General features: G+C 39.1%; 2 protein-coding genes across 2 annotated transcripts; one reads left to right on the top strand and one right to left on the bottom strand.

Annotated features, from left to right (window-relative positions):
- The first annotated feature begins 13 nt into the window (after positions 1–13).
- tstd2 (thiosulfate sulfurtransferase like domain containing 2) lies at positions 14–5,197 on the top strand. Its single transcript, XM_074649041.1, has 9 exons — positions 14–368; positions 1,975–2,264; positions 2,430–2,538; positions 2,676–2,795; positions 2,970–3,075; positions 3,266–3,381; positions 4,087–4,245; positions 4,505–4,643; positions 4,779–5,197. The coding sequence occupies exons 1-9, from the start codon at positions 237–239 to the stop codon at positions 5,006–5,008; spliced, it is 1,401 nt and encodes a 466-aa protein (XP_074505142.1). The 5' UTR covers positions 14–236; the 3' UTR covers positions 5,009–5,197.
- Positions 5,198–6,162: 965 nt separating this feature from the next.
- slc49a3 (solute carrier family 49 member 3) lies at positions 6,163–23,367 on the bottom strand. Its single transcript, XM_074649040.1, has 10 exons — positions 22,858–23,367; positions 14,691–14,849; positions 14,175–14,397; positions 12,956–13,032; positions 12,200–12,337; positions 10,805–10,921; positions 10,299–10,451; positions 9,026–9,183; positions 8,656–8,759; positions 6,163–8,206 (listed from the first exon to the last, which is right to left on the bottom strand). Exons 1-10 carry the CDS (start codon positions 23,038–23,040, stop codon positions 8,037–8,039), a joined length of 1,482 nt encoding a protein of 493 aa, XP_074505141.1. The 5' UTR covers positions 23,041–23,367; the 3' UTR covers positions 6,163–8,036.
- Between the last annotated feature and the right edge of the window lie 4,595 nt (positions 23,368–27,962).

The raw sequence follows: 27,962 nt of genomic DNA, 5'->3' as shown, positions 1-27,962 counted from the left end.
CCGTCCGATGTTCACTGCCTGCACGTTTGTTTACAGTTGGATGTGTTAAAATGTTTATATTGTCGTGTTTTAGACTTTTATATTTAATGTTTGAATATCCTGGTGATGCGTTATCCCTACATGTTCAGACTACAAAGCAGAAATAGCTTCTTATAACTTAGCTAAAGGCTGTGTCCTAGCCAACTAAGTTATATTATAACATTTTACTATAATATTTTAAAAGATCTTTAATAAACATGGCAGTGAATGATGCACATTGCTCAGAGTTCATGCATTGGGAACTTGACACTTCGATATGTGATGGACTTAAACAGGAGAGACAACTTTGTGCCTCACAGAGAAGGTGCTACAGCTTATGCAGGAGGAAGGTGAGTGACAGCAGGAACATTGAACATCTGGCTGATGTTGCATGTATGGTCTTATTATTTATTACCACATTACAAGATTAGTAGTAAACATAGCTGAGTGTGCACATGTTTGTGCTTCTGTGTGAGGAATAAATAAAAAACGTAATGGCAAATTTCATAAACATGACATGAGTCAATATTAGTGCCCAATTACATTGTGAGAATCCTGGCTTACTGGTATGCCCACCAGACCATGCAAGTGAAATGGGGCAACAGTGTCTCAGCCTCATTTGGGGTTAGCAATGGTGTCAGACAATGGGGAATTTTGTCCCCAGTTCTTTTTAATTTATATATTGATGATCATGAAAAAGTGAATTGATGAAAATGTGAGTTTACAGAGACTTCAGGTTGCATATAATGATGCAATGAGAATATTACTCAAAAGACCAAGATGTTCCAATGCAAGTGAAATGTTTGTGTCTGCAGGCAGCTTTTCAAACTGTATTAAGAAATCTCATTTACAAATTTATATGCCGGCTTAATCACTCTGAGAATGACATAATCTTGCGGTTGTCTAACATCATGTTTAGCACTACACGGTACCAATCACAGCTGTGGAGGCACTGGTATAGTTCTTTATATGTAAGGCATTGTATGTATATATTTATATTAATATTAATATTTTTTATATCTTTTAATCATGACTTTTTATAGTGCTTCCTGTATTGTAATGTATTATATGTAATGTATTGTTGTTGTTTTTTTCTTTTTTCTTATCTGGACCTTGAGTCTGCAATAAAGTTTGAATTGGAATATTAGCTCCGGTGAAACTTGACTGAAACTGTAATTCAACTATCATCTAAAAAATGATCAGTTTCTAGTCTCTAAATTATGCTAAACTTTAAGGACACTGATGGAGACAATATAAAGATATGTTGATTAAATTGTACACATAGAGTTAATCAGCTGGGCTGACATATATAGACTGATATAATCTTATTGTAGCAGTATCAGTATCTGCATGTTGGCTTGCAAATAAGAAGAATTTGATTTATTATTACGCCAAAGATATTTTTGAGGTCCTTTAGAAACAGTCACATTATATAGAGCGAGCTGATGTTTATTTTTCAACTGTAAAATGTCCTGATCAGTATGTATCTTGGTTGCAAATTAATAAAACAAAAATTGAAGGGGTCTTTACTTATTGGTTTATTTAAAAACAATAATATCTATTTCTTTAGTCAGTCAGAGTCAGGAGCCACCAAGGGGTCACACGATGAATTTAAGGCTTTGTAAGGTGATTACTGGAGTAATAAACAAGAATTATAAATTCTGCTACTCAAAATGATGTTCATTTTTCCTAATCTTTATCCCATTTTCTGTGAATTACTGCGTAGTTTTATCGCCTTAGTCCTAATAACATAATTGTAAGTACACAATTTGAGAAGGGAACATCCCTCTTTGATTGAACTGCTCCAAACTCATATACTTTCTATTAAGGTCACAAGCAAAAAAGTTTGTGAACCATGATATAATCTGTGCTATTTCTACTGTTTGAACACATTTGATAATACAGTTTTTTATTTTTTTTTTTAAATGAAACATTCACATCTTTTCTTCTCCACAGTCATTTGCAGCCTTTGTGGCGTCGAAGAGGGACGTCAGTCAAGAGGAAGGAAGCACATGTTGGCGCTGCTGTGGCCAGACCTTCAAGGAACACTCTGCCGTTCACAAACACGTGGCCAGGACTCATGATACTGAGATACAGCAGCTCACACAGGCCTCATATGAGCGTTTGTTAATCCAGCTGGAAGAAGAAGCTGAAACACAACAGCTGAACGTGCGCGAGGCCGAACCGGTGGACATTTCTGCCTGGATACCTGAAACCAGTCACATCTCTGAGGAGCAACTTCAGAAGTACTGGTCACATTTAGATTCTCCTCTCTGGGTTCAGTTTTTTGTTATAAAGTGAAAATCCAGATTAAAATCGCATTGCCATTTGTAATTTATATAATATTGATTATAATTATTATTTTTTTTAAATAGATACTGATGTCTCTCAATGTAATTGTTCTCTTTCAGGGGTCCAGGCAAGGTACTCCTCTATTATCACTACTGTCAAGTGGAGGATCCACATGTCATCTGTGCCTGGCAGAAAGCTTTGTGTGAGAAGCTCCTCTTAACTGGCAAGGTGACTAAATTCTCTTATCCTGCCTCCAGCTGGGAGACTGCAGAATTTCTGCATTGGGAACAAGATATAAAGACTTTGAAACACGTATAATGTAATTTAACTGTCCCCTTAAACTATATCGTCATCATCTTCTTCAGGTGAGGGTGGCGACTGAAGGCATTAATGGAACAGTCGGCGGCACCAACATGGCCACTGACGTTTACATCGATGCAATGCGTTCACACCCTCTCTTCAAGATGGATAAAGAGGATTTTAAGGTTATTATTAAATAGGTGTTACATAATATTTCTGCATGAATACAAACTCTGTTTTTCAGAGAAATAATCCGCATAAAAAATAAATCAAAAAATAAATGAGTTCTTTATTGTTACTAGTGCCCATTGTATGTAAATGAAGTGTTTGTGTATCTGTGTGTATCTGTGTGTGTTCAGACCAGTGATGGCGGTGCAGAGTGTTTTAAAGACCTGAGGGTCGGGGTCTATAAGGAAATCGTCCCAATGGGAATGGATCCTGATGTTATGTCCTACCAGCTGGCAGGTATAGTTTGTAAAAAACAACAATACTAACTGTAATGAAACACAAAATCCTACCACTATTACCAGCGATACTAATGACTTTGAAGAATTGTACAGGTGTTTTTACTTTGATACTTTCTGTAATAAGTTCTGTTTTGTAACAGCTGATTTTGGGATTATCATGTGAGTTATAAATGTGTCTCACCTCTCAGGAGTTCATCTGGAGCCGGAGGAGTTTCATAAAGAAGTGGAGACTCTGTTGGCCGAAGGGGATTTGTGCAATAACACCGTCCTCCTGGACTGCCGCAACTTTTATGAGAGCAAAATTGTAAGTAATATATCAGTTTTATTCCACATTGACTTGCACACACAGGTTCTACAGGCTATATTAATTATACATTTGATCCTTTATTCATTTCTGCCATATCTCCAACTTGTTACAGAAAGAACACCAGACCCTTAAGGTCTGGTATTGAAGTGGAGTTTTGACCAACTTTGTATTAACTAGTGCTGACCCGAAAGCTTCAAAGCTTCGACCATTGTCATGGTAATCGACCGACAAATCACTATTCGCATCCTTCATGTTTTTTTTTAATAGAAGTATGTATTAATAATGTATAAATACCAAAATAGCTCATGAAATAATCCCATAACATTATTCATTATTCATAGTCAACATTAATTATTCTTAGTTATTCTCAGTTTGTTGTGCGTAGAGGTGCCTGTGTGTGTACAGCAATGCGGCAGCGGCACTGTCTCGGGCACTTTAACAGGGGAGATGGAGACAGACAGGCAGAAGAACATGTCAGCTTTGAATACCTTCGAATATTTCTCACCGAAGCTTTGAAGCACAAAAAATGGTATTCGGGACAGCCCTAGTATTAAATCATATTTTTTTGGTGGACTGTTCGTTTAAATGTCCTTGTTGAATTCCTACGAGATTCATGATGTTTTTGTTAACTTTGACATCCAGACAGTTATCATAATCAAAAAGGACAATTCATTCTGAACCGTGAATATTTTACCACTACAGGGGCAGTTTACTCAGTGTCTGGCTCCGAGCATCCGTAAGTTCAGCTACTTCCCGGACTACGTGGACCGGAACCTCGAGCTGTTCAGAGACAAGAAGGTGTTGATGTACTGCACGGGAGGGATCCGCTGTGAGCGCGGCTCTGCGTACCTCCGCTCCAAAGTAAGATGACTTGTGTTCCATGTGAACTAAAGAATGGACTCTTTATAAATGTTAAACAGCTTGTTGTCATGCAGTAACTCACATTCAGCAGACTGCTGATTCTCCACAAGGGGGAACTGTTTAGTCGTTGGACCAGCAGTCAGTTAAAGCAAATAATTATTGAAAATATATCATTTTTTAATTGTAGTTCAAATATTCAGCACCAAAAACAGATTGTTTGCAATCTATATTGTATTTTTGTTTACCTGTTTACGTGTAGGATGTGTGTAAAGAGGTTTACCAGCTGAAAGGTGGAATCCACAAGTATCTGGAGCGATTCCCGGAGGGTTTCTATCGAGGGAAACTTTTTGTGTTTGATGAACGCTACGCCATCTCCTCCAACAATGACGTCATCTCAGGTTAGTTTGTGCACAAAGGCCCTTATCAGCATAACGAATAGTTTAAAGAAATTGTCAACAGTATCACTAACATTGTCTAATGTTAGTCTTTGTGTTAAACGTGTCAACCATACATACTTCAGTGTCTCCGTTCAGACTGCAGGTACTGCGGCCGTCCCTGGGACCAGTACAAACTCTGTTCCACCCAGTTGTGCTGTCAGCTGGTTCTGTCGTGTCCCGGCTGCAGACAGGGCGGACACACCGCCTGCTGCATCACCTGTCAAACCAAAGGACCGGCTCAGAGCGAGACGTCCTCCGCCACTCCGCATCACAAAGAGGAGTGCGAGTGCACCGATGGACGTCCCAGAATCCCTCAGGATGCGTAGCGGTCGGGTTACGGTTGGACATCGGTGCTCGCAGCCACATGAAAAATGCTGACAGGGGTATTAATCACAATGTACAACTATAATTTTTGGAGGGTGCCCAGTATATTTTAAATGAGTTTTATTACATGCATTTTGTGAAAAGCTTATTTTGTGTGTTTGTGTACTTGTTTTTATAAAAATGTGATTTTATCCTTTTTTTGTTCAATCATTGCTTTGGTAATTATTTATGTTAAATGCATGCTTTTTTTATTTGCCCCAAATGGTCATGGTTTCTCAGACAATTTTTAAATTAAGTAAATTGAAGTTATGCTGCGTAAAAAAGTGTAGATACAAATATAACAAAAATAGGCAGAATGCATAGGCAGTTTTCTTGTGCTCTCTAGAAACCATGTCATCTCTGGCTAAAGCAGGTTGCTGAGACTGTAGGTGTCGCTTAAACACTTTGAAAGCACAAGCAGCAACACATCTCATACTCCTAGAAAAAATTCTTTCTTTTCTTTAGATGCAATATCTCCACAGTGGCTGAACGGATTTTTACTATTCAAACTGTATTTGAAACATCCATCTCCCTTCACTCCTTTGCAATTTGAAATGTGAAGATAGCCCTCTTACAATGTTAGTTTATATCAAGAACATAGGACCCTGGGAACACAGTCTGCTTCCCATTAAAAGTTACACAGGCTTGCTTTAAATATCAAATGTAAGCCAGTCTGTTTCCCACTGCTCGCCCAGAAATCGGCTACATGAATTTAAATATCATTAAATGTAATTTTGTTTTAACAAAATGTACTTATAATTGCTCAGATACGTTGCTGAGTGAATCGTCTTTATTTAAAAGGGGGCAGTGTGTCTCAGAGGTTTTGATTTAGATCATTTGTAGTAACTAACCCTGGGACAGCAACAGGTGCAACGATGTCTCCATTCAGTTTAGGTGCGCCAGACTGTGCTGGGATTCTGGCATTAATTATAATGGTTGAATGGCTGGAACGGAGCCATCATTAATGTTAGAAGTTATACCTGTGCTTTCCCGTCTGTCATATTATACACTGTGAAAAAGGTCTGCCTTAAACAACTGCTGACACTAAATGTTTTTCCAGTCTACTTAGACTTAACGTAGTCTCCTCCATGATAAGAATCAGACTGGGAGGAGGAACTGAATCTTTTAGGTAACATTTTATTTGGCATTTTAAGGCAATAAAACAGGCTTTCAGGCCTTGGCCTTCAGAAACCCACTCGAGTGAAAAGGATATATGATATTTGTATTTACACGTGTTGCTCACATTGCCTCTTAAAATACAAAACTATTAATCTCTTCTTCTCTTTGCGAGTACAAAAAAGTAAAAACAACAACAACAGTCAGTACAATGTTATGTCAGGCTTATTTAAAATATACAGAATCAGTACTGAATTTATTCCCCTTTATTGCACAAAACCCACAACCGTCTACAAGGCTTCAACATCCTTTAAACCTGTTTTGCAGTCCTCAAACTGGAAGCATTTGTACAAATGTAAGGCATTAACAAGTAGTTAAATGCTGTTATTAGGGGTATTTTTCCACAACACAATGACAGTTAACACAGAACATGATTATTGGTACAACAGTATTATTCTGTTTTGGTTTATCTGCTCATTAACACAAAATAGGAAACAGTGGTTTCAGTTCTCGGTAGTCTGTCAGAGAACCTGCAGACTATTCAGAGTATGTCAGTAAACAGTAACTTTCCCAGTGGTTTTAGTTTGATAGGAAGAGATACAAAATGTGCCGATGATGATGTGACAGTGAGTTATTTCGAGCAGCTCCGTGTGGAGTCTGATGGCAGAAAATGTTTCCGTGATCCAACACATCAGCAGTAAACATCAGGTTTTTGTTGAATCCACAGTTCTTCTCTGCTCAGTGGCAGAAAATAGACCTGCTGTGTTTTAAATAGTCAACGTGTTCGGTGACAGCTGGAAGAAAACAAAACACCGAAGCAGAAGTAGAGTGGGTGCATTGAGGGAACGTTTTCAAGGAAATACATTTGCCCTTAACAGAAAATGTGCATTTTTCCAGAGCAGGTGCATCGTGGTTTTGGTTTGTGTTCATTTTCTCTCCTATTACTACAATCAAAGGTTTTGTAAAAAAATGACCTTCCTCTCAAGACCCAGGAAGAAAAGAAAAATCATTTAAATACACATGTTCAGTGTAAGAACGTAAAGGTTTTGCTTCCTGTCAGAGAACTGTTTTCCCAGCTAACTGAGAACAAAGAGGCTAGAAAACAATCATTTTAATAGATTTCCTCCCTAAAAACGACTTTTTTGCGTAAATATTTCAAAACATTACAAGAATCCATTTTTCATTTTTAGTAGGGATGTAACTCAAGTCACTATTTGATAGGTGATTTTCTCTAAATTGTTTTTACAAAATGAGACAAAATATTCTACAAAGTAGATTTGCTCTCATGTTTTCTTTATCAAATTAAAGAATCCTTAATTATTTCTGAGGTAAAGTATAAAATTTGCAAAATTTTCTTTGTAAAAGTGAAACTGAAAATACAAAAAAAATAAATTAATTGAACTTTAAAACAAATCCCAAATCACCTATTTCATTTTCTGACTTAGGGAGCCAAAATGGTACCGCAACTCAGAGATTTTAAACAGTTTGGTGCATCGTCAATTTTGTAATCTTCACCTGCGGCCGCCACGTCTTTACTCATCAATCCAGCTACTGATGCGAAGACAACAGTAGATATGGCCCTCTGCTGTTTAAAAATAGTATCGCGATTCATTTTTCATCTCAGAGATTTGAATCGTCACATATTTGTATCGTGAATTTACTGTCTTGCAAAGTATCGTTATATTCTTAATTTTCAGAAATGGAATGATTAAGACAATCTGCAGAGTTTACTGATGCAGATACCGTTTTATAATATTCTGAGGATTTCATGTACGTTATCGTAACTCCACGTACACAAAAGTTTGGCCCCAGTGTTGGACAAAAGCATCAGTGGGAATATGAATGTGTTGACTTAAGGGTTCAGTACCAACAGGTTCACTTCTCCACACTCGGAGGTTGCTCGGAGGAGGTGGTCGAGGCTTTTCTTTCTTTGGTCCCGTAAGTCGCTTGTTCCTCGGCCTCCAGTCGTCTGTATCGCGTGTGGAAGAAGATCACGAAGCAGCATGTGAAGAAAGTGCACAGTCCCGCCAACACCATCATCGGCACTGAGGGGGAGAAACCTCCAGGTTAAAATGTAGTTCTTTAGTTGCGATCTCAACATCTTCAGTCGCCAAAGTTTACAAGTTCTTTGTAAAGTTAAAGTCCAGGAGGACGTGTGAGGCTGATAAAGCATCATGTCAACAGGGAAATAGAGGAACTCCATTAGTGGGAATTTAATATAAGTAAATGTTTTATTTTTGCAGTGGTTAGCACCGCCACCTCAGAGGATCGCAGGTTCAAACCCGGCTTAGGGCCCTTCTATGTGCAGTTTGCATGTTCTCCCCGTGTTAGCGTGGGTTTTCTCCGGGTTCACCGGCTTCCTCCCACAGTCCAAAGATGTGTTAATCATGGTAACAGGAAATGTAAATTTAAGGTCATAAGACATGCAGGACTGTGACGCTTTTAAATCCAAACAACCACCATCATCATGGTGGTGTAACATCATGTGACCTACCCTTCCAGCTCCGGACTGCGTCCCCGCAGGTCGACACCGGGGAGTCTGCGATGCGTTTGGTTAAACCCTGAAGGAGGAGGATGTAGAGAACAGACTGAATCTGTCTGGAAGAGATCAGGAAACAGTCGTGATTAATAGGAATTTCACATAAAGTACATACTGTATATATATATATAAAATCTGGGGGGGGAATTGGATTTTAAAAATACCATTTGTGGAACAAGCATTTACTTTCTATTACATGAACATATTCTGAGCTGTGCTGGCTGTAAAAGGACAGCATTTAACTGCAAACTGATTTTCTTTGAGCAGAAATACAGAAATGTGGGGAAAACATCTGGGTAGAAAATGTGTTTTAAACTAGTAGTACCCCGATACGAAGACGAGTCCGGCTGATGTGGCTTCTCCGACGGGATACGAACACTCCACAGACAGCTCCATGGCCACCGGGTAAATGGAGAAACCAAAAAAGCCAAAAAGAGAGCAGACGACAGCCACGACGACTTTCTGATGCGGCATCAGAGACACCTGAGAGGACGAGAGCAGCTCTGAATATCAACAGGGCAGGAAAACATTCAATATGAAATCAAACGTTGCTTTGTTAAGAAGTGGGATCTCTCTGTGTCCCTTTCTTACCCAATAACTTTGACATAAATGTATAAATATACATAATATTATTTTCATATAGTGTCCATTTGGCAGCTCAGTATCACTGGTCCAGCTTTACTCCTTGTTGGAGCTATTTAGTTGTCATTAGTATTTAGTTTTTGTTTTACTAATAATAAGTAGTAATGTTTGTTTTATTATTCTCGATTTTTGATAGTTTTCTTTTGCTAGTTATTTGTTTAGTTTGTTTATTTTAAACTTCTCTACCACGATAGCGAGCTAGACAGCGATCTGCAATAAAATCCTATATCGCCCCATCCCTATCCCTGAATACTACTGAGTACTGTCTATGGAGAGAATGACAACAAATATTCTACACTGAACCTTGATGATGTGTTGGCATATTTAAATATCCACATTTTTTTTCCTTTAACTTCAGAAAGTGTCTTTACTCTACTGTAAATATATCCCGGGCTTCTGGAAGGGAAAAACAAAGAAAGTCTTCTTTTTGTTTTTGTTGTCCTCTGGATAACCTCGCGTAGTGATTTTATTTATAATGTACTTCACTGAACTGCTGCATTTACATTACAGCAAAACAAACTGTCAAAACAAAAGCCAAGTGTTTGCACATCAAACACGAGCAGCATCAATAAGCTGGAATCTACCGGAATTTCATCTGAGAGGTTTTCTTTAGATAGCCGTGAATTCTATTATAAATGTTTACTTCTGTACATTTAAAGTTATTAAAGGAAAGATTTTAAAGGCATTTTCTGAAAGTAATGTGACGGTACCAAGTTACTTTAAACTAAGATGAACTTTACATAAAAAAACTACTCACTATTTAAATAAATGTACGGAGTAAACTAACTACTATCCTTCTCAAACTCTTTCACATCTAGCCAGAGCATTTCCTCCTGTATTTCTCTATCAGCCTTCACAACCTTAATGAACCACTCAGTGTAGTGGAAGGACGAGGAGTATCCACTCTCCTTGAATAAACTAGAAACACATACAGGTGTCCTGTCTTATGTCCTCACCACTGAGAAGGCGATGCATGAAATAGCAGTGAAGCTCATGTTGATCTTCGTGGCTTCGATGAACTTCTTGGTCTTGTCGACGAAGACGCCGAGGCCAGCGGCGCCAATGATGCCAAACACGATGAAGAGAGCGCCACAAATGCCGGCGAATTCCTGCAGCAATAAGATGTTGCACGTTTATTATTAAACTTTTAATCCAGTATGTAAAAGACCAGGGATGGTTTCTTTCCTTTTGTTACATCAGTTACTTAAGATCATTTGTGTTCTGCCAATACCTATATTTGTGCATTTATAAAGTAAATAATCAATTTATTTAAACTTTATTCCCAATTTTCCCACTTTTACATCACTGTGTCATGTTTTTAGACTGTAAATCCACCAACATTTATTATCAAATATGCTGTCTGTGTTGCTTTTATTGCCCAATTCATATAAATTGATCCAATTAACACCTAACTGTTCCTCATGGAAATCAATGTGTTGTCTCATCCTCCCAGTGTACTTACATTGGTGTATCCCTGCACACACAGGATCTGTTCCAGCAGCGTGGAGAAGCAGGTGAAAACAGCGATGCCCGAACCGAAGCACAGCAGCAGGACGAGGTAGGCTTTGTTCCTCAGTAACTACAGAGGAAACCGATAAAAAAAGATTTGTAAGAAAAACTTCACGGGAAAATAAGGTCACTGCAGCAACAGCATTCAACCAGAGAAACTAAATATCAGCGCGCACAGAGAACATATAATGAACAAAAAGAACTGAAAATAAATAAAGTGGTAAACAGAATGAAGTTACTTAAAACAAAATAAAGCTGTAAGGGTGGGCAGTTTATATTCAAGAGAATTATTACATCCACTAAACAGCTGTTACATGCAAATGTAACAGCATCAAAGTGTGAAAAGTACATGTCAACAGCTGCTCTAAACACCAATAGAAGATCTGTGGAGCTTCTGGTTGATGTGAATGTCGCTAGAAAAGAGCATGCTGGACCAATAATTGTTATGTATGGTTGAGATTATGACAAGCCAAGGATTTCTGTGTTTCATCACACCTAAATCAAGTTGGTCTTTGAAAAATGATGGATTTGGTCAGTTTGAGTAACGTTCAGCTTCACTTTGTTTGTTTAAAGCCTGATTATCTGACCACTATTCTTTCCCCGTAGAACCTCTTCTTGGCGATGTCGCTGTGTTCCGAGATCTCAGCAATTAGCTGATCCTAAGTCCCGCGCCCTTAGTTACTGAGTTACTGCTAGGTCAGACAAGCTTGACAAACCCGTTTAGCCGGGTGCCGCAGTTTGTATTATTATAAAGGCCCTGACACACCAAGCCGATGGTCGGCTGTCAGACAGTTTGAGGCCGTCGGTGAGCATCTGTCAGCCTAGATTTTTGTGATGTGTCCCGCATCGTCGGCTCTAGTCTCCCTGTGTCGGAGGTTTTTCGGCCGATTCAGCATGTTGAATCGGCGGCGGAGCCCGTCGGTGAGAAATAACTCTGATTGGCTGTTCAGTTTAAACGAATCAGTACACGAGAGGAGAAACGGAAGTGAGGAAAGCAAGTCAACGAGTAAAGTCAAGAGGAAAAACACAGAAGGCTCTTCTAATTTTTCCTTTTCATCTCATCTGATCACTCTAATACACCGATATTTTCACAACGACATGGCCATCTGGAATGAAGCTAAGTAAGGGTGAGAGTGGTGTGAAAATGGTCGGCAAACGCTGCTTCGTTTCCTGTACAAATCATAACAACTGCTTGTATATCCGCCGTCCTTGGTCTTCGGTTTCCCTTTTTGAATGACGAATACAGTCTACCGCCGCCTAATGATCTGCCTAATATAGATCCAAGTGTGATTCTGACTTGGTGATTTGACGGGCATGTTTGTCTTTTCCACCCTCCTCGTGTCCTCACCAGTTTGATCCCCTGTATGTACGGCTCGGAGCAGGAGGACTCGGCACTGGCTGACGGCGGCGTCGGGGGAAAGCTGCTCCGTATCCCCACTGTTGCTAGGAAACAGATGATGCATGCCGGGACCGCATAGACAATCAACTAGAGGAGGGATGAAACACACATAATGTGATGATAAATGGATGTTAGCACCTGAAATCAAAGACAATTTATCATCATTAGCAGGTGAGGTGCCACAGAGCCACACAGTTCAGATGCTGCAGTTTTCTGTATAAGCAGCTGAAATCCCACAATGCCCTCTGGGAATCCTCTGATTCTAGGCCAACTGATGTCTCTTTTTTTTTTTACAATTTTGTCATTACTGGATGGTTCACAATAGAGAGTTACAGGAAACAAGGGGGAGAGAAGAGGGTTTATATGGCACAAAGTAAATAAGACTCAATCCAGGGACATTGCCGATGCCTATTTACACATCCACCATTCATCAACATTAGCATTAATTTGGAGTAATGATTAACTAATGAATGTAAGTCCACCAACTCTTGAGAAAAAGATCTGACTCTTCAGCTGCTAGATGATCCACCTTCTCCACCAGCTAGTTGCTAACCTTGTCTGCCAACCATTTGGGGCTGAACAAGTAGCTTACTACTTGTAGTTGTAGTGATACCTAACCCTAACCCTTGAAATGTTCAGCCAGCTACTGATCAGCATCATAACAGTCAAACTAAAAGACTAAGACTCTCTCTTAGTTCAGCTCACCAGGTCTGGGATATGTGCAGATGTTTTAGCCACCGAGGGAGAGATGATGCTAGCAAGCAGGATGCCCATGGGATTGGCTGAGGAGGGAAAAGAGAAGTGTAATTGAGGGTTATTCTAATTTCTGTCTATTAAGAATCAATGTTATTTCCTGTTTCAGTCGTCTCAGTTGTATTGGTGACGACATGGAATATATGAAAACTGTCAATCGTCAATAAATATCTCATATTTCCTTTTCTTTAAAGCATAAAAATTACAATAAAAAAAAAATGTATATTTTACACTGGTAATTTATCTCTGGACACATGCCTTTTTTGCTGTGTACACATATTTGCTGACACGCAAAACTGTAAGTGCTTCCCCACACTTTACAGCACGTGCTGAAACTGAATCAGCTCCTACTTATTATTTGATACAAAGAGCACAAAAAACAACATGATATGAGGCACCAACACAAAGTATAATTTTACTTTAAAAATATAGAAATACTAATTAAAAATCATGCAACAAGGTTTTTTCCCCCAATAAAAGTTGAAATATTTTATAACGAAATTTCTTTTTTCTTTTTGACAGAGGCCTTAAGTCTACATGTTGTTGGCTGTATTTCTTCTGAAATTTAGACCAATTTTATCTAAATTTACAAGTTGCTGTCTTCGGTTGTCACTTTACACTCAACTAAATATTTAAGATAGCTTTAGGACCTTGAAAAGGACAGTTTATTACCTGCTAATATGGATGACAGATGGTGAAAATGCGCTGGCAATTGGCCGACAGCTGGTCCAAAACCATAAGGTTGTTACTTTTGCCTAAGTAGTCTGCTCATCAACGATGTATCAGGTGGTTTAAATAAAGCTGATAATAACTTTTCTTTCCTCTTTTTACATTTTAGAATAAAATCCTCTAATCCTCTAAATTCAAATATATTGATCAGGGGTGCTTCAACAGCAAAATGTGGTGAAAGTGTTATTCATTAAAGCTGCAACAATATATTTTTTCGTCACTTGGGGGCATAAGTAGTTCACAATAAGCTAAAAAAAAAAAAAAACTCAATATATAAAATTGTTTTGGCTGATGTGTTGCTCTCTTTTTAAAGTATATATGATTATTACCCGGGAGGAAAGCCTTTAAGATTGTGCGCTTACATTGGTAACAGCTGTATTGAAACTGTGAAAGCTGTATTAGCTAATTCCCGCCCAGCTCTCAGTAGTACTAAATCACTCACCCATCGAGGCGATCATGTTAGCGGTGGCGCGCTGGTTCTCAGGGAACCAGAGAGCTGCCAGCTTGGTGGGGGCGAAGATGATGAGGGGCTGAGCCAGGGCACCAAGGGTCTGACCCAACATCACTACATAGAACTTGTCTGTATGATCATTGCTCGGGGGGGCCACTGCCCCAATGAAACGCATCAGGCCTCCGAGCATGTTCAGCCAGGCTCCCAGAATCATCTGCAAAGTCGAGATGGCATAAGGTCAAAATGCTGCAACGAATTTAATACGAAATTTAAAAATCATTTGCCCCTTGTAGTTGTTGTCATAAAAAACAAACCCCAGATCCCACTGTTTGAACTGGCTCACACTGAAAGAGATCTCCCAGTAAAAAACTAAACTAAAGGAACAGTAGAGTGACAACTAATTTCCCTCTAATTGCAGGTCCATTATACTGAATCAAGCAAAACAGTTGTAGCCTACAAGACAAATAAGACAAGAGACTTTCAGAGTTTTCAGAGTGAGGTTCGTACCGTGCTCCGCAGCCCGACGCTGTCCAGCATCCATGTGGTCGCAAAGCTGAGCGGTATGGCCACCAACATGTAGACCAGTGACAACTGGTTGATTTGCTCCAGAGTGACATTCAGAAACTTGGCAGACTGGTCCGCTACTGGTGCAAAGGTGATCCATATCTGGGAAGACACATGAAGGGATTTGTTCAAAGGATTGGATCAGCTCTTAGACTGAGATATGACAATGTTTCAATATAGACATGATACAAAACAATAACATATCTCAAAGAATATAAAAAAAGAGAAATATATGATAATAGAAGGTATTAAAAGAAGAAAAATTAGGAAATATAACTGAGTAGTAGTAGTAGTAGTAGTATAAGTAGCAAACCAAGCAGAAAAAAAGCCCGATTGGTCTTTTGTAAATCTGCAGAGTGTAAAGGTTTGAGTTGACACCAGCCAGCTTTTTAGTTCTCAGATTTTAGTAGAATACCAACACTTTAGTTTCTGTATTTGCTCTCAGTTCAGTGCTGCGAGTCGATTTATGCCACAGATGTTTATTAATTTGATAAATTGTATTTATTACAAGTTCATCTCAGCAGCAAATCCATTAAATGAGTGTACAGCAATCATTTTACTTAAATCATACTGTTGATTATATTGTGTTTAAAGTATGCTGTAGATAATAGATGAAAGGATGTCTACAGTCTTCATGTACAGTAATTTGAAGTGTGCCAAATGTGATAATATATAAGAGAACTGATCAAACACAATGTTTCATTTGTTTGATCTCTGAAGTTACAGCTGTCAACCCCAGTTTGATCTTCTTAGTGGGCAACCCTAAAAAAACAGTTGTATTTTAGTGATGATGAAGTATCTTGTTGTAGTCATGTGACGGGGACACAAAGAGGAAATGGAAAGACTTGCTCATGTGAGAGAGAAATGGTCTCTAGGATTTCCTCAATCGGCTCTCATATGACACCAGTTAACATGCATGATGCCGTTCAGCCAATGAAGGTACAACAGGACATTTTTTATGCTACTGGACAAACTGGGTGAAAGTGACAATACTACCATCAATAGTTTAGAGCTGCAAAGATTAATCAATTAGTTGTCAACTATTAAATTATGATAATCGATTAATCAGTTTGAGTATTTTTTTAAGAAAAAAAAGTCAAAATTCTCTGATTCCAGCTTCTTAAATGTGAATATTTTCTGGTTTCTTTACTCCTCTATGACAGTAAACTGAATATCTTTGAGTTTTGGACAAAACAAGACATTTGAGGACGTCACCTCGGGCTGATCCCTAGAAGCCTAAATAAGTTGATGTTTGTTTTACTGCTTAACAGTGAACCCCTTTAAATTCAGACACACTCAAACTATACTGAAAATCTATGTTATCTCTTTCACTAAAGAGCCCATAAAGAATCTTGTAAACACAGATTATACAGTAACCATGTTACTGCAGTGCATGTAAACGCATCCAAATTACTGTCATAATCAGGATCTTTCCATGAATTCTGCTTGTTTCATGCAAGTAAAGGTAAGTTACACACTACAACCATAAATGTGTGTGTGTGACCGGTGCTTATATATTAACCCAGTATTTATAAAGAGTATGGCATTCTCATACACCAGTCTGGAGAGCTGCATGTAAAACGGCAACAAAAGTGTATACACTATATCTGAACCGACTGAATGAATCTGACCTGTAAACTAAACACTGAGACCACAAAGGCAGCACCAGTACAACTCTCTGTTTGGTGGACAATGAAGAAAACCTAATTTATGCCGCCGAGTTAACATAAGCTGGTCAGCTGAACCGAACACACAATGCCAGTCCTGTCTCCTACAGGGTGAAATGCTTGGGATTTTACATTTTCACACATTCCTGCTTTTCTTATTCTAGAGACCGGTTTCTGTTTGCAGAGGAAGGGGTTGACTTTCTTATTCTAGAGACCGGTTTCTGTTTGCAGAGGAAGGGGTTGACTTTCTTATTCTAGAGACCGTTATCTCTTTGCAGAGGAAATGGTTGACTGTCAAGAACGTCAGGTTGTCAGTGATGCTTTGTATACCTCTGTCTGTACTGCTTTTGACAAAACTTGAATGCATCTTGGCTTGAACTGAACAATATTCATTACCACAACATTTCTAGTTTCCACTAATGGAGTTTCATATTGTACTGAAACCACAATGCTTCATGCTGCAGACACCTATAAATAAATCAGATGGTTTACAACCGTCGAAGGAAACTCACACAAGTTACTTCAATTCAAATGAACAAAACTTGTTTTTTTTTCTTCCGTATCACTGTCTTCCTTTTGTGGCCTTAATATGAAATGATAAATTGCTTAACTCTAAAATGTACTTTGAATATCACATATAATTTAAGGGCTGCAACTAACAATTATTTTCACTGTTGATTAATCTGTGGATTATTTTCTCAATGAATTAGTTGTTTGGTTTATAAAATGTCAGAAAATGGTGAAAAATGTCGATCAGCGTTTCCCAAAGCCCAAGATGACGTCCTCAAATGTCTTGTTTTGTCCACAATTCAAAGATATTCAGTTTACTGTCTTAGTAACCATAAATGTTCATATTTAAGAAGCTGAAATCAGAGAATTTGGACTTTTTTTCTTAAAAAATACTCAAACCGATTAATTGATTATCAAAATTTGTTTATTGCTATTGTTGGAACAAGTGGCAATAAAATACTTGTGTTTTAGTACACTCATTTTTTAAATACCTCACATTGAGGAATATAAAAATGTTGTGCACTTTTTCTATTTAACAAAATAAAAATAAAGCCAAACGTCTCAAACATATCAGTGTTGGATTTTGTCTGAAACACAAAGCAACCACACAATAATGTTGCTTAAATAAAATGCAGTCTAAAATTTGCAAAACTATTATTAAAATCAGGAAATATTTGATAAAAAAACTAGCAATCAAGACTATGGCTGTATCTGAAACCGCCTACTACATACTACTGACGAACGCAGTATGTACTGTATACTGTATACTGTATACTGCATACTGTGGCGGTACTGATTTCCCCAGACTTTAGTTGTTCAGGCAAAAGACTGAAAAACCGTTCCCATCCACATAATAATATAAAATAAAATGCCTCCTTAATAATAATAATGAACAAATGCCTCTACAATAACAAACAATTAAGGAAACTGAAATATTGTTTTTATTTTTCCTCTTACCCTCCTTTAAAGTTTTCCCAAATAAAATACACTAAAAGAAATGGGTATAAAGGGTTTCATTGAAAATCAACAAATGAATAGAATAACAAAACACAGCCTGCAGGCGTTAGGCTATCGTGAGGCAAGCCAGATTCTTGCACAAATAGCACCTAAACGTCCCAGTGCAGGTAACCCAATTGATTGGTATTTATTTTGTTTCCCCAACTAGGATAGTCACACTCTCAATAAACAAAACACAAAGAGCACAGAATCTCAAAAGGGCCTAAAATAGACCAGTTTCTGGTTTGGCTAATGACACATGTTGCATTTAGTGAAGGAGAGATCAGAATGACACTGGGTGTACAGTTTCTCTCCTCTTTTAAGCCCTACACAAAGGGCATCGTTACACCCTGATTGGCCAATAGGGGAATGCACCAAGCTGTTCTCAACTATCATTTAAGAGCCAGTCCCCACACCCTGCTCAACAGGTGAACTGAATAACCCTCTAATCACTCAGCAATTCAACCAAAAAAACACCAGGGAAAAGGGAAACAACAGCAAGCACCAGAGAATTGGCAGCTGCCACACTCCCTCCCCCGTATAATAAACACCACCTCCAAGGTGTTTCACACACATCCTTTTGACAGTTATTTACCTTTAATACAATGTCACAAAAAAAACATAAATTCATCCTCATCACTAGTGTCACTGTCCAGAAAAATGTGCATGACCGCCTCTCTCTCCTGAGCCTCCACCTCAACAAAGGTTGGGCGACACTCCTTCAAATCACACCCTTAGATCCTGTCCGGTGTCCTCACGCACAATCCTGTAATTCACAGGGCCTACCTGCTCAACAATGCGGTACGGACCAATCCATCGTGGGGCCAGTTTAGCTGTATAATTTTTGGAAGCCTTGGAGACGGGATGGCTTTCATCCAGACCCTATCCTTCATTTCATATGTGACATGTCGCCTGTTTTTGTTGTAGGTATGAGCCTGTTTCCTTTTTGCCTGTGCCAGATTAGACTCTACCAGACCTTGGACATTTTTCAGAGCACGTGGGACCTGAGAAGAGGGCTCAAGAGCTCTGGCAAAAGGTCCCTTCAAAGACTCTCTAAGCAGCAGCTCAGCTGGGGAAAAGCCGGTGGCTTCATTGACTGCGGAGTTCAGGGCAAAACGCAACTCCGGTATGAAACGATCCCAACTCTTATGCTTCTCTCCAACATACGAAGCTATCATGCTTTTTAGCGAGCGGTTAATACGCTCAGTCATGTTAGTCTGTGGATGATAGGCAGTTGTGAGTTTATGGACAACCCCCCAGCTATCACACAGCTCTTTGAAAACCTGATGTGAACTGAGGTCCCCGATCTGATAAGACATTTTTTGGGACACCCCAACATGTAAAGATGTCCTTCCGCAGACACTTGCTGATTGTGGAAGCAGTAGCATTACGTAAAGGAAACAACTCAACCCAACGACTATAATAGTCTACCACAACAAGTAATTGGGTGTTTCCCAGGGAACTACGAGGCAGAGGGCCCATGAGGTCCAAACCAAGCATTTCCCATGGCTCCGTTACCTTTGTCTGCTGGAGCAAGCCAGCAGGCTTCCTGGACTCAGGTTTATATTTCTGACAAATAGTACAAGATCCTACATATTCCGCGACATCTGTCCATATTTTCGGCCAGTAGGCAACTTCACGAATCCTTTGCTGGGTCTTATATCGTCCAAAATGACCACTCAAAGGATTATCGTGGTATGCATGCAAGACGACTGGCCGAAGTGACTGTGGTACATATACCTGGTATAGGTCACCACGGTCAGGATGTTTGGTTTTCCTGTAAACCGTATCCTCCAAAATGACAAAACCGGAGTCTGCTTCACCGCCAGGTTTGTCATCAGTGAGCAGTGCCTGATATATTTTCTGGATGTCTGGATAACTCACCTGGGCTTTGTATTTTACAGTTTTTTTTACTACTGGCTTCGATACCCAACGCTAAAGGGAAGTAGCTAAATTGGCGTTTCTCCACCTCAACAGTTTTATCTTTATTTCTTTCAAATTAAACATCTGGTGTTTTATGTTCTGCATGCAGTTTCACAAGTCTTTCCACATGACCAACACACTTTCTGTGGTTGAACACTAACATGCATGGTTCTCAAAATCAATTTACAAGACAAAAATCAAAGGCTGACCACAGTTTTTTTGTAAATCCCACCCTGAACCCTCAGTAGGGCTACTAATGTCAGCCTGATTGATGTCTAACTTGCTCATCAGCTGTTATTTGCCACATCATGAATGACTCTCCGCCACCTGAGCATCTTTTGTGAGTGGGAACACCAGCCCTGTGGAAACAATAGCTCCCATAGAGAGGACGAGTCCCACGGGAGCTGGAAATAGGTGACGGGAGGGGATCACTTGCCTCCAGGCACACTCTGCTTTTCAATGACAGCATCCCCGGGGAATTAGATCAAGTTCCAGCAAACAGAAGGAGGCACCACATGTCATCTAGCCACAGCTGCTATTTAACTCGAGAAAGAGCTCAAAGACTTTCAGATATCTAATAAAAGAACCACCAGCTCTTAATCAAAAGCAGTAATTCAAGTTGCAGAGACTTTCAAGAGATCTTGAAGTGGAGGCATTTTAACTCCACCTTTAAACGTCCCGTGGTTTTGAATTTGTAATTTTTTTTGCAGGATTTTTTATGTTTCTGCATGAACCAGAATGCTGGGCTGGGGCTTAATGGCAGGTTTGACTCGATTATTTGAATATTAATGAGACATTTTCGTACTGTGATTTTTACAACTTTGGGGTACTTCTGCTTTACTAGTTTTTCCATTTTCTGCTGCTTTATTCTTCTACTTCACTGCATTTTGGAAGCCAATACTTTACTTTTTACTCCACTATATTTATTTGACAATATTTGTGACTAGCTACTTGCAGATTCAGTTTATTAATACAAAATTAGGGCTGTCAAAGTTAACGCGATAACACAATATTGCGTCAACGCAAATTTGTTTTGACGCCACTAATTTCTTTAACGTATTGACGCAACTTGCGATTTTTAGGTTGTAGTTGGCTAAATTTCAAAGCTAGAATCCATTGGTACCAACCATGTCATACTAGCTTGTCACGAAGGAGGCTAAATAACGCTCAAAACTTGCACTAAATTTTGGGGAGAAGAAACTAGCATGGTCATTTTCAAAGGGGTCCCTTGACCTCTGACCTCAAGATATGTGAATGGGTTCTATGGGTACCCACGAGTCTCCCCTTTACAGACATGCCCACTTTATGATAATCAAATGCAGTTTGGGGCAAGTCATAGTCAAGTCAGCACACTGACACACTGACAGCTGTTGTTGCCTGTTGGGCTTGAGTTTACCATGTTATGATTTGAGCATATTTTGTATGCTAAATGCAGTACCTGTGAGGGTTTCTGAACAATATTTGTCATTATTTTGTGTTGTTAATTGATTTCCAATGATAAATATATACATATGTTTGCATAAAGCACGCATATTTGCCAACTCCTATGTTGACGAGAGTGTTAAATACTTGACAAAACTCCCTTTAAGGTACATTTTGAACAGATAAAAAATGTGCGATCAACTATGGACAACCGTGCGATTAATCGCGATTAAATATTTTAATCGATTGACAGCCCTATACAAAAAATAAATCAACAAATAAATAATGATGCTTTATTATGAATTAAGTAACCCGGCAGCTGCAACATCAGTGATGATTACACATTAATGCATCACTAATTATAATCCAGTGGTAATAATAGTTAAAGTATCAGCCCCAATGCCTATACTTTTGTAATTTTACTTTAAGTAAGTTCCATCCATCCATCTTCAACCGCTTATCCGGGATCGGGTCGCGGGGGCAACAGCTCCAGCAGGGGACCCCAAACTTCCCTTTCCCGGGCCACATTAACCAGCTCTGACTGGGGGATCCCGAGGCGTTCCCAGGCCAGAGTAGAGATATAATCTCTCCACCTAGTCCTGGGTCTTCCCCGTGGTCTCCTCCCAGCTGGTCGTGCCTGGAACACCTCCCAAGGGAGGCGCCCAGGAGGCATCCGTGCTAGATGCCCGAACCACCTCAACTGGCTCCTTTCGACGCAAAGGAGCAAGGACTCTACTCCGAGTCCCTCACGGATGACTGAGCTTCTTACCCTATCTCTAAGGGAGACGCCAGCCACCCTCCTGAGGAAACCCATTTCGGCCGCTTGCACCCGCGACCTCGTTCTTTCGGTCATGACCCAACCCTCATGACCATAACTTTAAGTAAGTTTTGAATTGCAACTTTTACTTGGAGCACATTGTTTTTTTTACACTGTGGTTTTACTACTTTTAACGAGTATTTCTGTCATCTCTGTTTTTGGCACAAATGGTCCTCCATACCATAACATTTTAGAGTTCAAAATGTATGAAATCAATTAAAGTATCTTCTGATTCGGGGTCTTTTCGACCATAAAAACATGTTGTTGTTTTTTTAAATGGAAGAGTGGTTTGTTCATTTATTTATTTGATGGAAGCTGTCAATTTTTGAGTCAATGAAAACCAAATAACTGGAACTTTTTGTAGAACACAAGCTGCATTAAGTTATTAGAACAAACTGTCTGATTCCAGCTTCTTAAATGTGAATATTTTCTGGTTTCTTTACTCCTCTATGACAGTAAACTGAATATCTTTGAGTTGCAGCCCGAATGCTGATACTTATATAATTTGAAATGCAACTTTTACTTGTATTACAGTGTTTTACACTGTGGTATTACTACTTTTAACGAGTATTTCTGAGTTCAAAATATATGAAATCAATTAAAGTATCTTCTCATACTTTAACTGGTATCTTCTGTCTTTTCGACCATAAAAACCTGTTGTTGTTTTTTAATGGAAGATTGGTTTGTTTATTTATTCATTTAATGGTAACCCGTCAGGTAACCCCTCAGGTAACCCGTCAGGTAACCCCCTCAGGTAACCCCTCAGGTAACTCACCGTCGCGTTGGAGCAGTTCAGCAGACACAGCACCAGCAGAACAAACCACCTCCTCTTGTAAACTTTAAAAAACAAAAGTTTCTTCAGCTCTGGTTTCGGTGTCCTCGGGACATCATCATCATAGGACACCTTGGCGGAGACAGTCTGAATCTCTTTGATGGAGGCTTCTCCATCATCCTCCATTAGGATTCACGGTAGTTGACTAGTTTACCGGTTAAAGTAACCGCTAATAGCCTCGCTACTGTAGCTAACTCACAGCTAACTGACGTCAGATAACACTGTACAAATATCCGAAGCATGTAACGTTTATGTTCGATAAAAACCAAAAACACTGGTGTAAATCCGTTAGAAGAGAAGCTGTACATCCATTGTGTTGTCTTGAGGTGGGTTATAAAGTCATTTTATCTCATAAATGGACCGGGAGAGCAGTTTGACGGCTGGAAGAAGTCGACAGACACCGCTTCTTCATGAATCACAGAAACACCGCCGGGAGTATCACCAAAGATCTTCTACAAACCACAATGAACCACTCTGTCGTTAAAAATAACCGCCTGGGATGTACACACGTTCATGTCTATGACAGTCAAGCCATTTAGTATTGATTTTTAGGGACATTATTTCACACACACACACACACACACACACACACACACACAATGTCAAGGATGACATTATAAAGTCAGGCTTTGTTGTCCTTGGTGTGAAGAGAGTAAAGAGACAGGTGTGTAGGCAGAGGTGGAAGATCATGTTATAGGCTGCTTAAAGGGGACATATTGTAAAAAGTAAGATTTTCAAGTCTTTTGTATTATAAAGCAGGTTTAAGTGCTTTATAAATACTGTGAAAGTATCGAGGCGCTCAATATACAGAGAAATACACACAGCCCGTATTGAGAAATTGTGCGTTTGAAACAAGCACGTTAGGATTTCTGTCCATTTGTGATGTCACAAATATACAATATTTAGACCATTACACGGGTTTAAAAGTAAACATTCTAAATGTGTCCCAGTTTATTTTCTGTTGCAGTGTATGTGAATGATATCAGCTGATAGGAAGTAAACATGGACCCAAACTGTTGCCTAGCAATGCAATTCTGTTGACATAATCTGTTGACGTATTCTGTTGACATATCATGCTCATTTTCAGGTTCATACTTGTATTCTGGGTTTCTACTAGAACATGTTTACATGCTTTAATGTTCAAAAAACACATTACTTTTCTCATACTGTGTGTCTGAATATATTCACACTCTGTCTGAAACGCTCCGTTTGAGCGCCTGTCTTTTTAAAAAGCACAGTCTGCTCTGATTGGCTTAAGCTGTGTGCGGTATATTCTAATGAGCCTGCATGTGACATAGGAAGGGGATCCAAATTTGAACAGCTTGTTGAATCACATGTTTTCTGATCCAAGCAGCCCATAAAAAACTGACTGGGTTGTCTTATTTCACAGTTTGTGGGTTGGTAGGCACTCCAGATACCCAAATGTATGAGCACAAGCACTGAAAAAGTCCCCTTTAAGTAAAAGTAGTAATACCACAGTGTAAAAACACTCTGTTACAAGTAAAAGTCCAGCATTCAAAACTTTTACTTAAGTACTATTAGCATCAAAATATATCAAAAGTAAAATGATCATTATGCAAAATGGCCTATTATATTATTGGATTATAATCATTGATGTATTAATGTTTACACCACCTGTTGCAGCTGGTAAAAGGTTTAGCTTATACACTGCTGGGTAGCTTGTGAATTTCCCCTAGTGATCAATAAAGTTTCATCTTAATCTATAATATTACATCATAATGTATTATTATATTTGTAACGATTAATTTGAATCTGCAAGAAACATGTAACTAAAGTTATCAAATAAATATAGTGGACTAAAAAGTAAAATATTTCCCTCTGAAATGCAGTGAAGTGGAAGTATAAATAGCATAAAATGGAAATTCTCCAGTAAAGTACAAGTATATATAAATATATAACAATTGTAATGTTCTGTTAATATTCATATTAATACTATTGTGTATTTGTGTTTTGTATTTTGATGCTTTGACAACATTGTTATTTGAACCTTTCATGCCAATAAAGCCACCTTGAATTGAATTGAATATACAGAGGTGATTTCTGGTTGCTTTTTTTGTGTTTTTATATCAAACTTAGATCTACAATTAAATAAGATAAAGTAAAATAGTAAATTAAAACTCTTACTAAAGCATTATAACCCAAAAGTGAGTTAGTGTGTGGTGACTCAGAGATCATAAATCACTGCCTGTTACAGTTATGCACTCTTTATTTTTGACATAATCATACCTGCTATACTGAACTCTAATGTCCTATATATATTTGTGCATCACTGTCGCCAGCATTGTTAAATAATTGTGTTGAGAGTTGTCCTCCTACTGGTGATTTCGCTTTCTTGTAACTGGTAATAGGAGCAGAGTGATAGATCTTCACTTTTTTAACTTCTTTGAGTGCACTGAGCAGAATGACGTCAAACTCCTCCCTCTCTTTAACCCTTTATGAGCATCTTTAGTCGCTTTTGTGTTTAGGTTTCACTTTCACTTGAAAATAAAGTGATACTAAGTGAAATAAACAAAATTGAATCACGACTTCACTTCATGTTTGTTTATCAAACTGGTCTACTTTCTTTTATTTTGTCTTCTGTATATTACAAACCATATGATAGACCATGTTATGATAATAAGTTGATTAAAAAAAAGTCACATGAAAAATTGGATAATCAAATTCATAACATGATGGATTCAGCATGAATATAATAAAATGCTCACATGTTAGTGTGAGCACTGAAATGATAAAAGGTGCATTAATATTTGGCCAAGAAGTACAATAATTCTAAAGAGCTACAACAAATATTCATCTATTGGTTAAATAATTAATTTGACAGCAAAAAATTTTATGGAAACGCTTATTTTTTAGATTGACCCCAGTGTTCTCCATTTTGGAAAAGCAATTACAGTTAATATATGATCTTTATCATGTATTTCACATTCAATTTCGAGGGAATCCAGATAGTTAATCCTCAAGAAGGTTAATATAGTCAAATCAAATCAAATCAAATCAATTTATTTTTGTATAGCGTCAAATCACAACAGAAGTTATCTCAAGACGCTTTATATATAGAGCAGGTCTATGACCGTACACCATAGTTTAGAGACCCAACAGGATCCACCAAGCGCACTGTGGCCAGGAAAAACTCCCCGATTACTGGGAAGAAACCTGGAGCAGAACCGGGCGCAGGGCGGGCGGCCATCTGCCGAGACCGGCTGGGGGGATAGATAGATAGATAGAGAGAGAGTGAGAGAGAGAGAGAGAGATAGATAGAGAGAGAGAGATAGAGAAGCAGCCACAATAGCAGTCTAGCAGCTGTAATAGCTAATACAAGTAGGACTGATAACACAAAACCAATAGTGGTGGATGGAAAGAGTGATAATACAACTATCGGAAAGCCAGCACTGTCCAGCATCTGTCCTCAGTACGTCCATGTGTATTGGTGTGGGACGTCCCTGCGATCGATGCCCGTGCGTTGGTTCCTGCAGCATCAGCATGCTTGCTGGGAGCTCTTGATGTCTTTGGCAGTGATTGAGAAGTGTTATTCTCCAGGCTGCCACATTGTCACTAGGTGTTGGAAATCCCTCGTTAGCATTGGTAGTCCCTCGTACAGACGTAGTTAATTAGGGATGGTAGCAGTTGGTGTCAAGCAGGCACCGACGCGGCAGCAGATGCAGCCACAATACCGGAGACCACCAAGATCCAGGTGAAACCCTGCTCCAAGTGTACCCATGCTCCAGGTATAACCTCGCTCCCGGTGTGATCCCGCTCCAGGTATGACCTCACTCCAGGTGTGACCCCGCTCCACGGTTAGCTGCGAGACAAGGAGGCACAAGGACTCCCGGGAAGGAATGAAGTTAGTAACAACATGGACATGGGACATGAGTATATACAGAAGGAGAGGGGAGCTCAGTGTGTCATAGGAAGTCCCCCGGCAGTCTATGCCTATAGCAGCTTAAGTATAAGCGTTATCAAAGAGGAAAGTCTTTAGCCTACTCTTAAATGTAGAGACGGTGTCTGCCTCCCGGACTGAAACTGGGAGCTGGTTCCAGAGAAGAGGAGCTTGATAGCTGAAGGCTCTTACTCCCATTCTACTTTTGGAGACTCTAGGAACCTCAAGTAACCCTGCATTCTGTGAGCGCAGTGCTCTAGTGGGGTAGTAGGGTACTATGAGCTCTTTAAGATATGATGGGGCCTGACCGTTTAGCGATTTGTAGGTGAGGAGGACGATTTTAAAATCTATTCTGGATTTTACAGGCAGCCAGTGCAGAGAAGCTAATACAGGCGTAATATGATCTCTTTTTCTAGTTCTAGTCAGTACACGTGCTGCAGCATTCTGGATCAACTGGAGAGTCTTAAGAGACTTATTGGAGCAGCCTGATAATAAGGAATTGCAGTAATCGAGTCTAGAGGTAACAAATGCATGGACTAATTTTTCTGCATCATTTTGACACAGGATGTGCCTGATCTTCGCAATGTTACGTAGATGAAAGAAGGCAGTCCGTGAGGTTTGTTTTATGTGAGAGTTAAAGGACATATAATATAATATAGTGCTTTCAGAAACATTTTGTTATGTTGCAGACTGTCTTTTATTTATTAATTTCATAATCATGTGACTCGTGTGGTCACCGCATTTTTATATGAGCTCTTTCTTGTATGTTTGCATAATGATCTTGTTAAGCACTTTGTGATCTGTGAAAAGCGCTAAATAAATACGTTTTACTCACTTACTATATGCTAAAATGGTAAAAAAAAAAATTCTCTCATCAATCCCAACCCCATAAAGACAAAGTGAAAACAGGATTCAATTTTGTTGCAATTTTATTTAAAAGAAAAAAACGGAAATATCACATTGGTATTCAGACCCTTAACTGAGTACTTAGTTGAAGCATCTTTGGCAGCGATCGCAGCCTCCATCTTCTTGGCTGTGACGCTACAAGCTTTGCAATTTGCACACTTGGATTTGAGGATTTTCTGCCATTCTTCTCTGCAGATCCTCTCCAGCTCTGTCCGGTTAGATGGGCACATTTTCAGGTCTCTCC

The sequence above is a fragment of the Sebastes fasciatus genome, chromosome 10 (genome assembly GCF_043250625.1).
Source record: "Sebastes fasciatus isolate fSebFas1 chromosome 10, fSebFas1.pri, whole genome shotgun sequence".
Lineage (NCBI taxonomy): Eukaryota > Metazoa > Chordata > Actinopteri > Perciformes > Sebastidae > Sebastes > Sebastes fasciatus.
The sequence above is the reverse complement of the archived record's forward strand: the minus strand, read 5'-3'. Positions and strand labels throughout refer to the sequence as shown.

Excerpts from the sequence above, each read along its gene's own strand:
- tstd2 (XM_074649041.1), top strand. The coding sequence starts at position 237 with ATGGCAGTGAATGATGCACATTGCTCAGAGTTCATGCATTGGGAACTT. Across the intron at positions 369-1,974 it reads ACAGCTTATGCAGGAGGAAG|TCATTTGCAGCCTTTGTGGC; the intron begins GTGAGTGACAGC and ends TCTTCTCCACAG. Across the intron at positions 2,265-2,429 it reads TCTGAGGAGCAACTTCAGAA|GGGTCCAGGCAAGGTACTCC; the intron begins GTACTGGTCACA and ends GTTCTCTTTCAG.
- slc49a3 (XM_074649040.1), bottom strand. The coding sequence starts at position 23,040 with ATGGAGGATGATGGAGAAGCCTCCATCAAAGAGATTCAGACTGTCTCC. Across the intron at positions 12,338-12,955 it reads CTGCACATATCCCAGACCTG|TTGATTGTCTATGCGGTCCC; the intron begins GTGAGCTGAACT and ends TCCCTCCTCTAG. Across the intron at positions 10,452-10,804 it reads GTGTGCAGGGATACACCAAT|GAATTCGCCGGCATTTGTGG; the intron begins GTAAGTACACTG and ends TTATTGCTGCAG.